At 36.9% G+C, this 19,433-nt stretch overlaps 1 protein-coding gene across 4 annotated transcripts in view; it reads right to left on the bottom strand.

Annotated features, from left to right (window-relative positions):
* Stag1 (stromal antigen 1) overlaps positions 1-19,433 on the bottom strand; it is a 324,710-nt gene that overhangs the window by 104,967 nt on the left and 200,310 nt on the right. For all 4 annotated transcript variants that reach the window (XM_038322525.2, XM_038322527.2, XM_038322526.2 and 1 more), the window contains 2 exons: positions 15,255-15,378; positions 10,220-10,318 (listed from right to left, as the gene is read on the bottom strand). In XM_038322525.2, the coding sequence (XP_038178453.1) occupies positions 10,220-10,318; positions 15,255-15,378 (223 nt within the window). The remainder of the gene's footprint in view (positions 1-10,219; positions 10,319-15,254; positions 15,379-19,433) is intronic.

Raw genomic sequence — 19,433 nt, 5'->3', positions numbered from 1 at the left:
CCTGCTGAAAACTCAGATGGAAGTTTAAATTTGGTGAGATCAAAAAGGAGTGTGGAAACAGCAAGTTCTGGATACAGCAACACAGAAAAGGTATAGGGGTCTGAAATATAGAGATGTGCAAAGCTCAATCTTCCCTGACGAGCAACTCCACCTCCACCACTGCCCTAAATAACAAGAGATCTAGACCACAGGAAGAACACATAAGAACCCGGAATATGTAGTAGCATCATGATAGTACCAGGAGTTCCTAACTAATGCCTAACCTGCAGTGACTGACAACAGCAGCATAAATAGGTAAAGTTTTCTCAAACTGAGACAGACTAATACTTCCATAGCCCCACAGTGAGGGTAAGGTACCCTTCACCATGGGAGGTTTGAGGGAGGAACTTTGCTCAGTATGTTAATGGGAAAAGGGTAAATGTAAGTGGCTAGGCCTTCATACTCCCTCAGAGCCTCAGGCACAGAAAGCCCCATAAACACCAAATTATCCCCAAAAGACCAATGATAGTCTAGGAAGATTAGATTGGGGAAATCTGGAAAAAGTGACATTTTGAAGAAGGACCTTAAAAAGAAATCCCACACCAGCTCAGAATTGAGAAATAGATGGTTATTTATTTAGGGGTAGACTCCCAAATAAGAATCCTCTACTGGAATGGAGATGAGAAACCGAAATCTGCAACCGGAACAGAGAGGCAGGAAAAAGAGGCCAGACACATCCTCTACATCAGCATATACAGTATAAGAGGCCACACCCCAGTGGACGGGTAAACACTGGCTGTAAGACTTCCTACAGCAACATTTAGCCACAGAAATCCTCTGTCGATAGACAGCCTTAACTTGAATTACTGATACTAATAGCACTTTCCTAAATCCCTACTTACAGAGCCTGATATAATACTAATAATAAAATAAAAAGCAGAGCCCTTTTGGCCGGGCAGCTTTCCTGGGCTGCCAGGAATCCCTGATCCGGTGCAGTGGAGTTCCGTCTGGTCTGGTGAGTATGTGAGACCCTGGGGCAACCTGCCCTGGAAGAGAGAACAGATCCCCCCCTCCCCCAGCTCCTGCTGCAGGCTTGTCTTTGGTTCTCATGTCCCTGCCTCTCCCAAGCCTCCCCTAGTATGTTCAAGTGTTCTGCTCCTAAACTAAGGCCATCCACCCAAAGCGGTGAGACTCTGGCCTCTAGTCAGGTCTGAGGATTCCTGCAAGGGAGTGCGGGCTTCTTCAGATTGTGCTGCAAGGAATAGCTCCTGCTCAGGCACTGAGGATATCCAACCAGATTCAGTCACAGCAAAGATTGGTCTAAGACACCAAGTACCTCCCGGCTCCATTTGAAGGAAGAGATGGGCAGGCGCCAATGCAGGAGCTCCTCCAACAACATGAAAGGCAACATGACAACACCAGAATCCAGACATCCCGAAACAACAAGAATTGAACACCCTACTCCAGAAGATATAGAAGAAACCGACCTTAAACAGTACTTTATGAAAATATTAGAGGACCTTAAACAGGAGGTAAAAAACTGCCATAAAGAAATGGAGATGACAAACAAAAAGGTAGATGAAATAAATAAATCTCTCAAAGATACCCAAGAAAAACAAGAAAAAGCAATCAAATAGGTAAGGGAAACAGTACAAGACCTGAAAAATGAAATGGAGGTAATGAGGAAAACATATTCTGAGGGAAGACTGCAAATGGAAACTCTGAGTAAACGAACAGAAACTTCAGAGACAAGTATTTCCAACCAAATACAAGAGATGGAAGAAAGAATCTTGGACTCTGAAGATACTATAGAGGAAATAAACTCACAGATTAAAGAACAAAACAAATCCAACAAATTCTTAACACAAAACATCCAGGAAATCTGCGACACCATGAAAAGACCAAACCTAAGAATAATTGTGGTAGAAGAAGAAGAATTGCAACTCAAAGGCCCAGAAAATATATTCAACAAAATTATAGAAGAAAACTTCCCCAACCTAAAGAAGGATGTTCCTATGAAGGTACAAGAAGCCTACAGAATACTGAATAGACTGGATCAAAAGAAAGCATCCCCACGCCATATAATAATCAAAACACAAAACATACAGAATAAAGAACAGATATTAAGAGCTGCAAAGGAAAAAGGTCAAGTAACATATAAAGGGAAACCTATCAGAATTACACCTGACTTCTCAGTGGAAACCATGAAAGCCAGAAGAGCTTGGATAGATGTGCTACAGACACTAAGGGAACATGGATGCAAGCCTAGACTACTATACCCAGCAAAGCTTGCATTCACAATTGATGGAGAAAACAAGATATTCCAGGACAAAAACAGATTTAAACAATACGTAGCCACAAATCCAGCCTTGCAGAAAGTAACAGAAGGAAAATCGCTAACCAAGGAGTCCAACAATGCCCACAATAACTCAGACATCTAGCGATCTTTCACTAGCACAACTCAAAGAAGGGTAACACACAAACTCTACTACCAGAAAAAAAAATGACCGGAGTTAACAACCACTGGTCATTAATATCACTGAATATCAATGGACTCAATTCACCTATAAAAAGGCACAGGCTAAGAGATTGGATATGAAAACAGGATCCAACATTCTGCTGTTTACAAGAAACACATCTCAACCACGAAGACGGACATCTACTCAGAGTAAAGGGTTGGGAAAAGGTTTATCAAGCAAATGGTCCTAAGAAACAAGCGGGTGTGGCCATACTAATTTCTAACAAAGTTGACTTCAAAATAAAATCAATCAGAAGAGATGGAAAGGGACACTTTATACTCATAACAGGAAAAATCCATCAGAATGAAGTCTCAATCCTGAATATCTATGCCCCTAATATAAAAGCATCCACTTATGTAAAAGAAAAATTACTAGAACTCAAGGCAGCCATCAAACCACACACATTAATAGTAGGAGACTTCAACACTCCTCTCTCAACCAATGGACAGGTCAATCAGACAGAAACCTAACAGAGAATTAAAAGACTTAATGGAGGTAATGAACCAAATGGACTTAACAGACATCTATAGAACATTCCACCCAAAGAGGAAAGAATATACCTTCTCTGTGGCTCACGGAACCTTTTCGCAAATTGACCATATACTCGGTAACAAAGCAAACTTCCACAGTTACAAAAAAATATTAGTAACCACCTGTGTCTTATTGGATCACCATGGATTAAAATTAGAATTCAACAACAATGCTACCCCCAGAAAGCCTACAAACTCATGGAAACTGAACAGTCAACTACTGAACCACCCCTGGGTCAAGGAAGAAATAAAGAAAGAAATTAAAGTCTTGCTTGAATTTAATGAAAACAAAGACACAACATACTCAAACCTATGGGACACAATGAAAGCAGTGCTAAGAGGAAAGTTCATAGCACTAAGTGCCCACTTAAAGAAAACGGAGAAAGCGCTCATTGGAGACTTAACAACACACCTGAAAGCTCTAGAAAAAAAAAGAAGCAGATTCACCTAGGAGGAGTAGAAGACTGGAAATAATCAAACTGAGGGCAGAAATCAACAAAATAGAAACACAGAAAACAATCCAAAGAATCAATGAAACAAAAAGCTGGTTCTTGGAGAAAATCAACAAGATTGAGAAACCCCTAGCCAAACTAATCAAACGGCAGAGAGAGAACAAGCAAATTAATAAGATCAGAAATGAAAAGGGGGATATAACCACAGACACAGAGGAAATTCAGAGAATCATTAGATCTTATTACAAAAGCCTTTATGCCACAAAAAGATGAACATGGGATGTACTCACTCATAATCGGTTTTTGGCCATAAATAAATGACATCGAGCCTATAATTCGTGATCCTTGAGAAGACAAGAAGAAGGTGAAACCAAAGAAAAACATATAGTTATCCTCCTGGATATTGGAAGCAGACAAGTTTGCCGGGCAAAAATTGGGATCTTGGGGGTGGGGTGGGGGCAAGGGGAGATGGGGAGAGCAAAGCGTGAAGGGGAGGATAGAGAGACCTTGGGGGAATGGGATGCTTGGGATATAGGAAGGGTGGATATGGGAGCAGGGAAGCATATATCCTAATTAAGGGAGCCATCTTAGGATTATTAAGAGACTTGACTCTAGAGGGGTTCCCAGGTATCTAGTGAGATGCCCCCAGCTAGTTCCATGGGCAGCTGAGGAGAGGGAGTCGGAAAAGGCCAGATCCTATAGCCATACTGATGATTATCTTGCATATCACCATAGAATCTTCATCTGCCGATGGATGGAGCTAGAGACAGAGCCACACATTGGAGCACCAGACTGAGTTCCCAAGGTCCTGACGAGGAGCAGAAGGAGGGAGAACATGAGAAAGAAAGTCAGGACCGTGAGAGTACCTTTATCTGGCAATGGATGGAGATAAGGACAGAGCCACACATTGGTGGACCGAACTGAGCGCCCAAGGTCCAAATGAGGAGCAGAAGGAGGGAAAACATGAGCAAGGAAGTCTGGACTGCGAGGAGTGCTCCCACCCACTGAGATGGTGGGGCTGATCTATTCGGAGCTTACCAAACCCAGCTGGACTGGGACTGAAAAAGCATGAAATAAAACCGGTCTCCCTGAACATGGCAGACAATGAGGGCTGCTGAGAAGCCAAGGACAATGACACTGGATTTGGACCCTACTACACATACTGACTTTGGGGGGACCTGGCCTGTTTGGATGCTCACCTTCCTAGACCTGGATCGAGGGGGGAGGAACTTGGACTTCCCACAGGGCAGGGAACCCTTACTGCTCTCTGGACAGAAGAGGGAGGGGGAGTGGAGGAGGGAGGGGGGTAAATGGGAGGTGGGGAGGAGGCGGAAATTTTTAATAAATAAATTAAAAAATAAAATAAAACTAAAAAAAATAAAAAGCAGAGAACACAAAGGTAAGGTAAGACCTTATCTTTAAAGCAGGAATAAACATTAATTCAAAACATTTTCTATTTATTTTTCTTGATCATTATCATTTTAATTAATAAAATTACATTTATTTATTTTGTGTGTTTGACTGCATATACATAGACATCAATGAAAAACTTTTGGAAGTTCTCTTCTTCTACCATGTGGGTTCTGGGGAATCTCAGGTCATCACATTTGGCAGCAAGCATTTTTATTGCTGAGTCATCTCTTCAGTCCAGTTATATATTAACTAATATGTATTTCTAAATTATTTTAATTTTCCTTTTTTGTTTTCAAAAACTATTCAAATGTTTAACTTGAATCTTGGTGATAAAGCTTTTGGTTTCCTCCTTCTTTCGACTATTCCTAATATATAATATTTTTATACTGCTTTGCCTGTCTTTAATGTTTAGGTAGAAGTCCTATTGAAGTCCATTCCACTCTCAGGTATCACTCCTCTCATTCCATACCCCACCCTCAGTGCTCCAAGTTGCAGCTCCTCCCTTGGAGATGCCCTCTTCAAACTCTGCCCTTGAGAAAGTGGGCCAAAAGTCAGCTCCTCCTTGGGGCTGCTAAAGACCACACCTATAGGCTACTTTAGACCTGGTAACCATGTTACATGATTCCTCCCCTGCCCCTTGAGGGTCACTTAGGAATTGCTTTGCTTTGTTCATTAAACCTGGATTATTTTTTTACATTAAACCAGGCTTATTATATCGCGGGAGCAGATTTCCATTAACCGGGGATTCAAACTTAGCATTTAATCCATGTGCCTTCCTTCTGTTACTTTTCCCCCTTTCCATTTCTTCCTCACTTCACATCTTAAAAATGATTCCCTTAGAAAAACAACAAAACAACACACACACACACACACACACACACACACACACACACCCCTTATCATTTTTCCCAGCCTTAGTGCTACAAAAGTTTCTTGTTATGGGAGATCTTGCAGAGTTCTGAAACAAGTTTGATTCTTGAGTGTTAACATCTAGCTCTGCATTCTGAGACTGCTACCTTTTCTGTTCAGGACCTTCAGTTTGTTTGAAGTAGGCAAATCTTATCTGAGAGTTTCCTAAAAGTTCAAAGCCTATGCAAAACGTGCTTACTTAAAGACTCAGCAAGCTGAGATGTCCTGTGACTTTGGAATTCACATTGGCATTGTCTCTTTGGGGAGCTTAGATAAGAAGTTTTGGTATATGGAAACTGATTTGCTAAAGGGGTGAATTGTGTAACAATAAAAAAAAAAGCCCTTTGCAGAGCTTCAGTGAGTCATTTCCCAGAGGCCAACTCCCCTGCAGTGCAGAAGGCTAAATTCATCCAAGAGTGCCTCCTTTTCTCCTTTTCCAGTGGACCTAACACCTGATACAACAGTTCCTGAACCTCCTGGTACACAACTGAAGTCAGTATCTCTTGCAGCTAACTTAGGGAATGCTGTCAAACCATTGTATTTGTTACAGCAATTGACTTTCCTGTCTCCTCTGCCCTGAACATAAACTGAATCAAAGATATTCTGACAGGAGAATTCACTTAAAATAACATGGAAAAGGGGGAAATTAAAAACAACAGATATATACATCTACATATCTATAAATTCCATACAACAGGTAGAGGGATAGGGATAGGATTCTTCTCTATAATACACAGAGCCTTTTAGAAAATTGTAGCCAAAATGAAAGACTTAAGAAATACACAAAATTAAAATAATTTATAGAATATAATCAGATTATAGCAGAAAAAAAATTAGACATTAACAGCAACAGCAAAAAAGCTCAGAAACAGCACATATGTTTGAAGACTGGATGAAAGATGTTTGAATAAACAGGAGATCTCTGAACAAATACGGGATGAAATTAGAAAATCACTAAAATAAAGTAAATATCATAGAATGATCTACCAGAACCTTCTCTGGAATAAAGCCAAAGTAATCTTAAGAATAAAGTTTACAGCTCACATTTAAAAAAAATCAGAAATCCAGAATAAATAACCCAACAATACAGCTCACTACACCTCCAAGGCTTGAGAAAAATCAAATAGCCAAACACAAACCAGTACACAGAAATCATTAGGGAAAAAAATAAATGAAATATTAGTATAAAAGGATAAGGAAAATCAATCAGAGCTGTTCTTTAAAAAGATTAACAATATTGATTAAAATCCTTACCAAAAAAGCCAAAAGAAAAAGGCCTCATGAATAAAATTAGAGACTACAGTGTAATCTAGAAGATCTTTAGTGATCACTCTGAAAACATTTCAAAATGCTGGACAGCTAGAAAAAAAAGTTAAAATTCTAAATTCATGTGATGAATCCAAATTACAGATAAAGACTTATTGTAAGCAGTAGACTGAAGCAGCAATAGAAAGATTCCCCACAAACAAAAGCCCGAGTAATGTATTCAGTATTGAATTCTATGAAACTTTTACAAGATCTTAGCATGTTTCATGAAACAGAAAGAGAAGGAATATTTATCATATTTATTCTATGAAACTAGTATTATCCTAACACTAAAACTAGGTAAACATACAGCAAAACCAACCAAAATGAAAGTATGTTCAAATCAAATTAAAAAAAACACAATAAAATCTTATACCACAAACAATTGGTTTCATCCCAGTGATACAAGGCTGGCTTAACATATGCATATTAATCACTGTAATACACTACACAAAAGAATTAAGACATATAAAAGAAATCATGCGATCATGTCCAGAGAAGCTGAAAATGAATCTGCCAAAGTTGAATATTTTTTCATGACAAAAATCCTCATGAAATTAGAAAGAGCATACCTCAAAGTAAGAAAGGCTATATATGACAAGGCTATAGCTAATAGTATAGTTGGTGGGAAATAGCATTTCCCCTAAAATCAGGGAATATAGGAACGTGCTTCCTCTCTTCATTTTTATTCAGTATGAACTAGAGGTCTAGTTAGAACATGGAGACAGGAGAAAGATACAAAAGGAAAAAAAAACTCAGGAAAGAAGTCAAACATGCCTGTTTGCTGATGAGATGATATTATGCTTAACACCCTACAGATGCCACCAGAAGACAGACTGATAAATTCAGTAAAATTTCAGGATACAAAAATCAACATAAGACCTAGTAGCTTTTTCATACATTAATAAGTAACTTGCTGAAGAGAAATTGGGGGGGGGGGGGAGTATTTCATTTACAATAAGCTCAAAGGGGATTGGAGTATGAGAAGGTTTAGTGGGTAAAAGTATTGTATTATAAGCTTAGTAACCTGAATTTAATCCCTTGGACCCATGTAAAGGTAAAGGGGGCCGGGGGAAACAAGGCCAAAGAGTTGTCTCTTGACTTATGCATTTGTGTCATGCCATATAATCCCACCTCACAACAACAATAACAACAACAACAAAAAGCAAGCCAAAGTATTTAGGAATCAAACAAAAACAATGAAGTGAAAGAACTTAAAAAAGAGAATTTTAAGACACTGAGGAAATAAACTAAAGTTAGTAGATGATAAAAAGAGCTAACATCAATGGCTCTCAACCTTCCTAATGCTGCAATCCTTTCATTCAGCTCCTCATGTTGTGGAGACCCCAACCATAAAATTATTTTGGTGCTACTTCATAACTGTAATTTTACTAAATGTTGTGGATCGTAATAAATACGTTGTTTTGTTTTCTGATGATCTTATGTGATTCCTGTGAATGGGTCATTTGACCCCTTAGTGGTTGCGACCCACAGGCTAAGAACCACTGCCTTAAATGTTTTTGATTGGTAGAATTAATGTTATACAAAAGGTAATCCTAAGCAGAAAGAACCCTACCAGAAACATCACAAAACCTGACTTCAAATTATACTACACAGTAATAGTGAGAAACAGCAAGATATTGTGACAGAAAAACAGCTGCGCAGACCAAAGGCCCAGAAACAAACACACAGGCACACCTACCTAACTTTTTACTAAGTTGTCAATAAATCATGTAGAATAAAACAAAACAAAAACACAGTCTATTCAACATTGACAAAAGAGGCTATCTACTTGTGTAAGTATGAAATTGTATTTTGATTTCATTAATTTAAAATGGATTAGCGATTTTAAAATCTGAAACACTAAAATTACTGAAGGGGAAATGCTTCAAGATATGGAAACAAGCAAGAACTTCCTGAGTAGAACAGCAAACAGCTTCAAGAACTAACAACCATGACTATCTGAAATTACAAAGCTCCCTCATAGTAAAGGAAAACAGCCTACAGAGTGGAAGAAAATCCTTTACAGTTGTACTTAAGATAGGGGGTAATTAATTAGAATATATAAAGAACTGTAAAAGTTAAAACTGAAATTTCACAACTACCCATCAAAAATAAGCCAATGAACTAAACAGAAAGCTCTCAAAAGAAGAAATACAAATGATAAATTTGTTTTAAAACATTCTTAGCAATTAGGTAAACAATCTAGCCTCACCACAGTCAAAATGGCTATCACCAAGAAAAGAAATGGGGATAGAGGACTTTATCCATAGTTCATGTACTCTGTTGCAGATATTATGGAAATCAGTATGGAGATCTTAAAAAGTCAAAAAAAGAACAGCATGAATCTGCTAGTCCATTCTCAGGCACTTATCAAAAAGATTGTATCTTATCACTGAGATAACATTCATGTTTCCTGTCACTCTTTTCAAAATGGCAAGGAAACAGATGCCTATTAATTGACAGATTATGAAAGTTTAATACATATACAAAATTTTAATCTATTATAAAGGAAAGAGAAATCATAAAATTTGCAAGAAAATGGATAGACCTGAAAATTATTAAGAAAATAACAGATTCAGAAAGAGAAATACCACATATTCTTGTTGATATGTATATCATACATTTTAATATTTATATATGTATTTCAAAGTGTTAATGTGATATAAGTCAAGCCACTAGAAATAGAGATTTTGAGGAAGGGTGACTAAGCATAGAACATACATGATATTGAAGCTAAAAGAAGTTCTCTGTGAGTAGAAGAGTAGGAGGATGGGGGAGAAGGATCAATAAAGAAGTCAAGTTGAAAAGTACCACAATGAAATTGCATGTTAATAAAACAATAATAGAAGAGTAGGAGAGGATAATAATAATAATAATAATAATAATAATAATAATAATAATAATAATAGTTGGAGAGTAGGAGAGTAGAAGGATGGGGAAGAAGGATCAATAAAGAAGTCAAGTTGAAAAGTGCCATAATGAAATTGCATGCTATTAAAACAATAATAAAAAGTAGGAACCAAGCATTATAGTAATGTCATTTGCTAATGTAGGTATAACTAGCAATTGCAAAGAGAAAAACAATTTAAGCTCATCATCTGACACTCACCTTGAATCGATTCGTAAATAGCTCCAATTTGGGGAATAATTCTCTATTGGTATACAGGCTTTGTAGAGCTTTCAAACACTTCAGTCTGACTTCCCCTTGCTTCAGGAATACAAAGAAAAACAGAAGAGGCAGTCATTTCCACTTCACAAAAAGTCAAAAAAGAAAAAGATAAAGTCTCTATGAAGAATAAAATACATCTCAGACTAACTATTCAACTTATTTCTATTTGAATTTAATATAGGAAGAGAATGAGCAATTGCATAGCCTGGGCTAACACAAGATTTAATTAAAAATGCAAAGAAAATTCTTATAAATGAGTTAAACCTTTTTCAAATATTTGAAAACTATGATGATGAAATTCTGTCAATATGCTTTTAGTGGGGGGCTGGAGAGATGGCTCAGAGGTTAAGAGCATTGCCTGCTCTTCCAAAGGTCCTGAGTTCAATTCCCAGCAACCACATGGTGGCTCACAATGAGGTCTGGTGCCCTCTTCTGGCCTGCAGGCATACACACAGACAGAATATTGTATACATACTAAATAAATAAATATTTAAAAAAAATATGCTTTTAGTGGCATATTGAATTTATAATCTATGGTTATAGTTAGAAAATGGATTGCTCATTTGTTCGGCATGTAATTATAAAATGATCCCATAAAAATTCTATTAAAAATTGGATAATGGTTTATTTGTCCAATCAATATTTACTGGACGCTTTCCTACATCAGAGAGGAAAAGAGTATAGTTAGGAAAACAGTTAAGTAGCCTACTTAAAACAGATTAATGTCTATAGAAAGAAGAGTCTTAGAAATGTTTTCTATTCATTAGCGAATACTGTACTCTACCACTGAGCTAAATCTCTATCCCAGCAGAGTATTCTTAACAAAGTCATTAAGTCTGGATAAAGGATGCTGTAGATCAGAATACATTTAGCATCATCTAGAAGAAATCTGTGTAACACTATCAAAGAATTCAAATAAGATTAAGGTTTCCATGCTCTAAAAGAAGAAATGTGTTTTGATAATATCAATCCATTCTGGAATCAAAACTAGATTTTATATTTAACTCAGTTGCTTATTAGTTGCACATGAAATGTACAAATTGTTCATAAGGATGAAATACATGAGTATGGTGATGAAAGTGTGAACAAAATACTTTGTGGAATGTGGTATGATTTGTTACATTTATAGATTTGTGTCATGACACTATTTTCTCTGGTCATTAATGGGACAAATGAATGAAATATCACTAAATTAATCTGCCAACATTACATATATGGCAATCTACTGCAAGTGCTTTTTCAAGTAATTTCTACATTCCACTGAATAAATTGATACTTTTTCTTAAAGGGTCTAGGAGGAACCTAAAGTATCCATAGCATATGCTACTATGCACTACCCAAATCTCCTTTACTTGGCTAGTTCTTTACCCTCAGTTTATGTTGGCTGATGTCGGGACCCTTTTCTAGGGGAACTGACCATAGACAACCGAAGACTTGGAATAAAACAGTGTAGCTCAGGCTGAAGAGATGGCTCAGAGGTAAAAAGCACCTGCTGGTCTTCCAGAGTCCTGAGTTCAGTTCCCAGCACCCATGTCAGGTGGCTCACAACTGCCTGTAACTTCAGCCGCTTATAAAATGATCACTCTGAGGAGGAGGAAACAGGAAATAATATGGCTGGGAGAAGAGAGGAAGAAATAGGGCAGGAAGGAGACAGGAGCTCCTCCCCTTTTTTGGTTAAGAGGTTGATGAGGTAAGAAGAGGCTGTGGCTTGCTCCTTTGTCTCTGATCATTCAGCATTTACTGATACTTGACTCTGGGTTTCTATTAGTAAGAACAATTAGAGTTTGTGTTATAATTTTGAATTCCTAATTTCCTCTAGGATTTGTGGGCTTGAAAATGTGGCTCATATCTTCTTAATAGGAGAGCCAGAACTCCTTCAACCTTGCCTTTGGCTACTTTCAATCAAGGCATGTATCTATTTTAAGGACAATGCTAGAAAGGCTTTTTCAGGATCTACACAACTCTCTCTCTCCTCTCTCCTCTCTCCCTCTCCCTCTCCCTCTCTCCTTTACCAGGCTACGGTAAAATATCAGCGTGGATAAAATGCTAACTTTGGCTCCTAGAGGGTGAAATGAAAAGACTAGAGCAGTACAGATAAGGAGGTATCATCTAACCATTAGAGGTAAGCTGGAAATATTATTTTATAATAATGATTTAACTCCAGAGTTCCATGTATTGGAAATCTTCTCCCTTGTATAGTACTACTGAAGGTAGCTAGGCCATCACTACTAGCTTAATGCTAGCAGATTATCTCCTGAGAGAATAGATGGTTATGTAAGAAAGCCTAAACCCTCCCGAGTCTCTCTTTTTCCCCTCAGTATGTTAGCTTTCGTTTATCCACTTCTACAAGTGTTACCATTTGTCATGCTGGCTGTGCTCAAAATATGCTCATTAGGAACTGAACAGAGGAAGGTGCTTGATCTTGGACATTCAGCTTTCAGGTCTTCTGTCCCAAAAACATGAAATGGACAGAGACAGAGAACGATAATTGTAAAGGGTGGCAGTGATAAAGGGAAGGCAGTGGAGAAACTATGGAACCTGCTCATAGTTTACAGTATTCCACATAGCAAGAGAGGAGGAAAGCCGAAAAAGCACTATGCATACACAATAAAAAGAACAACAATGGACGAGCGAAAAGCAGTAACAGTCTTCCATATGTAAAGTTAAAACTTCAGATGTAAGGTAGCACAGCCAACTTCTTTCCAAACACAGCCTTAAAACTAAAACCAAAACCAAACCGAATCAAACAAATTAACAAAAAACCTAAATTCTTTTATCAAGCTTCATAGACTAGGGTTTTATTTTCACGTTGTGAACTGAAATCTTTCAGTGGCAACGTTTTTTTTCTTTTGGTTTTTCGAGACAGGGTATCTTCTCTGTAGCTTTGGAGCCTGACTAGCTCTTGTAGACCAGGCTGACCTCGAACTCACAGAGATCCACTGGCCTCTGCCTCCTGTGCTGTAATTAATAAAGGCAAGCACCATCACCACCCAGCAACAACTCTTAATTACTTAATTATCTCTCTTCCCAAATCTTGGTACTTCACCTATCAAATGTCTAGCCTATGCCACAGGAATGTCATACCAAATAAATTAGGAGAGATTTATTGAAATAACTTAGATAACTATAAAATAACTAGTTAGAATGAAAATTCTAATTTTGGTATTTGCTCGTTTCGGCACCACTATTCTCTGACGCAAGTTTTCTTATAGCTCCATAAGCACTTGAATGGATCACTACAACCAAGCCCTCACTGAAATCTGAATTATATGTAATACAGTATCTAATTTATATTAGTTGATCCATAAATATTAGTTGTTTATGGATCATCAGTAACTCCAGGCCTAGGGGAACTGACAATCTATTCTGATCTCCTTGGGCACCATGGATGCACATGATGCTAATAGATAAGTGTAGGTGAAATACCCATATACATAAAATGAAATAAAAATCCTAAAATATTTAACTAAAATAATGATGACTATTTTACATCAAATTAGTATCTTCCCAGAATTGGCTGTCATTTATAAAAATCAGATAGAACTGCTAAGTGTTACATAAATGTAGAAAAATATTCTCTTTAGTGACCAGAGAAAGAACTGAGATGAAACTGAGAGAAAAATCAAAGCATCAAGGTTTAAATTAATTCTTAAAAAAAAAAAAAAGACTGATGACGGACTTGTTTACTTTGAGAGAATGTGAAAACATTCATGTGAGGGCACTGTGTAATTCTACATTCCCTCAAATTGTTAAAAAATTTTCATAGACCAATCTAAAGTGGGCTGACATGGAAAGATTTAAATTCATGTCAAGATTACATATGAAAAATGAAACATAAACAGGTAATCCAGTCTGACATTATATTTTTCAGAGAAGATTTGTATTTAAAAAATTTCTTTGAATGTGGTACTGAGATGGGAGTAAGGAGAGAAACACCTTTTAATTAACAACTAAAAATCTGTATGTTAAGTAAACAAGCTGTAATCATATTTCTGTACACAGTCAAGACTTCTAACAGAAAACAATGTACCACAGAAATCTCAATGAAAATTCTCACAATATTGAAAATTTTCAACATTGATAATACTAAATATTTTAATGTGTTTTTATTAGTTTGTGTCTATACATGCACATGTGTGATATGTATGTGTGAGCATATGTGTGGAGCCACAGAAAACTTTATGAATTGGCTCTCCTTCTACTTTCCAGGGATTGAACTCAGGTTGCCAAGGTAGTGCAGCACTTTACTTGCTGAGCCATCTCACCAGCACTACTTATTCACCACGGATTTTTATAGTAAATACTGACATGCATACGATACAGAAAACAAGCCTTTTACTATTTTTACAAAATTTCTTCATTTACCTACAAATGTAATAATATTTTAAAAATATTCCAATAGCTGTTAAACAGTTAAAAATATAACAATCTAAAACAAACTTATTTTGAGGATTTCTCATGTAGGATTCAATTACATAGGATTTCTTTTAAATCTCGATCTTTTTCCTAAAAGCTGGAGATGGATCAATATAAACTGGGCTTAGTTAACTCAAGAGTGCTAACAAATCTGATTTAACTGACTTAAAAAGTCATGATCCAACAAAATCCTGAACATGAAAGCTACTTAATTTTTATTACAACTAATCATCTTTGATCTTTGATTAGAAGGAAACTATTCCTTTTTAGAGATGATGCATGTATTCTCTTATTAGTACAGATAAACCAGATCCTCAAAGATAATTCAAGATAGCATTGCATCCAAGGGAGACACATAAAGTACTATCTTAAATTCCATAATGGTTATCATATATTATTTGTATTATCTTAAATTTTATATTATTATATCTCTTAAAAAATAAGATACTGCCATTTTAATTGCTGGCATGCAATCAAATACTTGCTGGCATGCAAATTGAAATCAAATAAGTATGGAGATAGATACTTCTTCCACCAAAACTAGAAGATACCAACTTACCCTATCATGAAGAGTCCATCCTACATATTTCAGGTAACTGTCATTTAGGAAGGCATCACTATACATTTTCATCCATACTCCAATTTCTTCGATACAAATGGCTCGAATCTCAGCAATTGCATCACTGGACGGGGAAGAAGAAGACAAACCTCTAAATTATACAGAGACCTAAAATGTATTCCAACAAATTTTCAAAAAATATAAATTATATTATTTCCTTTGTTATGACAGGGTATGTTAAGAAGTTTGGACTTAAAAATACTATGTAGCTGAGGACGACCATGAATCTCTGATCCTTATAACTTCACCTCCCAAGTGCAGGGATTACAAGCAAATTCTGTGATCACATGTAGTTTTACTCAGGGCTTGAGATTAAACCTAGGGCATTAGGAATGCCAGAAAAGCTCTGTATTAACTGGATTCCATTCCCAAGTCCAATATAAATACTTCCTAATAAATTTATAAATTGCACCCATTTACTTTACTTTTATTTTTTTTTTTATTTTTTTTTTTTTTTTGGTTTTTCGAGACAGGGTTTCTCTGTAGCTTTGGAGCCTGTCCTGGAACTAGCTCTTGTAGACCAGGCTGGTCTCGAACTCACAGAGATCCGCCTGCCTCTGCCTCCCGAGTGCTGGGATTAAAGGCGTGCGCCACCGCCGCCCGGCAACTTTTAGAGAGGTCACACATATTCCATGGCATGAGTGTGGAGGCCAGAGGACAACATAGAGGCGTTAGTTTTCTCGCTCTGACATATAGGTCCCAGGGACTGAACTCAGGTTGACAGGTTTGGCATCAAGTGCCTTCATCCAATGAGGCACCTCACCAGTCCAACATAAACATTATGAATACTGTTTTATACCTGCATTGCCAAAGGTCTCCAACATAAATATCTTGTTTTAATTTTTTATGAAAATAGAAATTATTAACTATAAGTGTCATAAAGCCCACCATATTTGTTCCGCACTAATTCAGGCAATGGCAATTTTCAAGATTTCTGACAGTATCACAACTATTGTCAAATCGTCTGAGAAAACAAACATACAATGTATGCTTGCACGATCCTTTTTTGTTGCTGTTTTGGTTTTTTTGTTTCTTTGTCTTATGTTCATTTGTTTTTGTTTTTTTAGACAGAGTTTTTTTGTGTAGCCTTGATTGTCCTGGAACTCTTTCTGTAGACCTGACTGGCCTTGAACTGAGAAATATCCACAACCTCTGCCTCTCTAGTACTGAGATTAAAGGTGTGCACCACCAGCAGCTTACATAACTTTTAATGAATTGAATAAAAATTAATTTTTATGGCTGACAAAAACTAGTTTACATATTTAACAAGGCAGGATCATGTAGAAGTCAAGTATTTGGAACTGCCTTATAACTGGAGACATGGCACCATCTGCTTTTCCAGAGCATCCTGGTTTGACTTCTTGCATTTACCAGGAATTTCAGAACCATTTGTAACTGTATAAACTCCAGGAGATTGGGATGCCTTCTTCTGGCATTTGTGGGTACTGCACATGCCCCAACACAATAAAAAATGAAAATGTAAAACAATTAAAAAAATTACAAGCCTTTGAGACATTTATTGAGAACTAAGAAAATCTGTAGTTTAGCTTGTACTTCTATAAAACTCATTTTACTACTTCATTCAAATCACAGGTCTTTCATCATTAGTTTTAGGCTATGTTTTAGGCTGTGCTTTAGAGTATGTTTTAGGGTGACCAGTGGATAATCACCCACTCTAGTTATAATGTGAAAGTGGTAGAAATCCATACACTTCAGAATTCTACCCATTACCCTCAGGATACACATTCAGTATGGTTGTTATGAGATGATTTTCCTACTCCAAAGTAATTTCTCAAAAAAGTTTTAATTTTATCTTTTTTCTCACCAGGTTATTAGCCCCAACTTAAAAAAATATATGAGTGGGGTGTAGTGGTGCATGCCTTTAATCTCAGCAAGCAACAAGCAGAGGCAGGTGGATCTCTAAGTTTGAGGCCAGCCTAGTCTACATAGTGATACTAGGGTAGCCAAGTCTAAATAGAGACACTGTCTAAACTGAAACAAACAACAACAAAAAAACCCCTGTGTGTATGTATACACACACACACACACACACACACACAGAGAGAAAGAGAGAGAGAGAGAGAGAGAGAGAGAGAGAGAGAGAGAGAGAGAGAGAGAGAGAGAGAGAGAGAGAGAAATTTTAACTCATTAGCAAAATAGTGATGGAAGCATACATCTTTAAACCAGCACTTGGGAGGCAGAGACAGATGATCTCTATGATTTAAGGCCAGTATGATCTACAAAGTAAGTTTCCAGACAGCCCAAACTGTTACACAGAAAAACCCCATCTCAAAAAAAAAAAAACAAAAAGAAAATCAAACAAAACAAAAACAAGACAAACTTGTCATTAAAATTAGAAATAAAACTCAGCTGTAATTTAGCATTAAGGCACTTATTTATTTTTTCCAATATTCCTGCAACATTGAGTTCTAGGATTATAGGTGTGTGCCAGCACTCTCAGATAAATTATTTGTCTGTCTTTTTTAGGCAACATCTCCTTGTGTTCTTATTCTATGGTTCTCAAACTTATAACAATATTTCTGCCTAAGACTCTCAAGTTTAGTCAAGCAGTTTTTTGTTTGTTTGTCCTCCCCACTCCACCAGAAAGTTCTGGGGATAAATTCAGGCCCTCAGGCTTGTGTACCAAACTCTGATATATAATGAGCCATTCCCCAGTCCTTCCGTGGTGATTTCAAAGTATATCCAAAAATCTGCCAGTCTACATAGTCTCTCTGGTGAACATTTGTTTACCTTTTCTTGAGTATGGGTATCCTACGTAACGCATCAGTGATGAGAATGATTAAAATGGTAAGCTTTGATTCCAGAAACCAAGTCAAAAAAGAAAGCATTCAGGGAGCCCTATGGGGAGATCCATGAAATGAGCAATTGAGGCTTTCCACCACCACTTATGTTTAGTTAAGCTATCTTAAAAATGATTTTCCAAATTTAACTAGAGGATTGTAGCTTTGAACAATGTCTTTTGATTTTTAAGTTTAATCCAATTTGAATGATAAACTGAAAAGTTAAATTGCAAATATTAGTGAGTTAACGTGTGATGTTTGAGTATATATATATAGGGTTAAGAGTTAAATCACACTGTGCACAATTTATCATGTTATTAAGGCAAAAAATTCAAAATCCTTCTTCATCTTTTCTTCTTCTTCTGCCTACCCTATTCTTTTCCTCTTTCCTCTCCTGTTTTCCGTTTATTTGTTAAAGGTGAAGGGCTTCTTTAGATTTTCATGATAGGTTCTTACCAGGTATCCTAGAATAGTTCAGTGTCACAATACTGTTGCTTCATTCCCAGAAGAATACAGCACTATAGCTGTCTCGAAATAATGTCTTCTAGCTTTGTGAAATGCATAGTTACAATATTGTTATGTATGTCAAATCTAGCAACCAGAACCAGCTAGCTAAGTCACCCCTAATTCCTAACAAATAAAGACTATGACATAGTAATAGCTGCTTTACAATGACTGATTTAGAATGATTTGGTATTTTAACTAATATTTAAGGATTATAGTCATCTAATAATAACTAGCAGTCTAGTTGTTGGGTCTAAGTATCAGTTCTTTGGTGTGGGAGGTCCTTTTGTCTATGTGTTGTTTTCATTGGTTAATGAATAAAGACACTGCCTTGGCCTGTTGATAGAGCAGAACTTAGGTAGGCAGGAAAAACTAAGTGGCATGCTGGTAAAAAGGAGGCAGAGTTCAAGATCCGCCAGATATAAATGCTGGCAATTTTAGCCAGTAAGCCACTGCCATGTGGCGATACACAGATTAATAGAAATTAGTTAAATTAATATGTAAAAATTAGCCAATAAGAAACTAGAGATAATGGGCCAAGCAGTGATTAATACAGTTTCTGTGTGGTTATTTTGAGGCTAAGCTAGCCGAGAGGCCGGGACGTACAAGCAGGCCCTCCAATGTGTGCTAGTTAAATCAATGTAAAACCTGAGAAAGCTTGAAAGGGAATTTAAGAAATAAATACAGAGTTTAACACCGCTTTTTGGTGTTTGCTGGTAGCGTGCCATAGCTCCTTTAGGAAAGATTTTCCTGACTCAGCAGCAGCAGCAGAAAAAAAAAAACACCATACCATTTTAAAATATGGGCTTTCTGG

The sequence above is a fragment of the Arvicola amphibius genome, chromosome 3 (assembly GCF_903992535.2).
Source record: "Arvicola amphibius chromosome 3, mArvAmp1.2, whole genome shotgun sequence".
NCBI lineage: Eukaryota > Metazoa > Chordata > Mammalia > Rodentia > Cricetidae > Arvicola > Arvicola amphibius.
The sequence above is the reverse complement of the archived record's forward strand: the minus strand, read 5'-3'. Positions and strand labels throughout refer to the sequence as shown.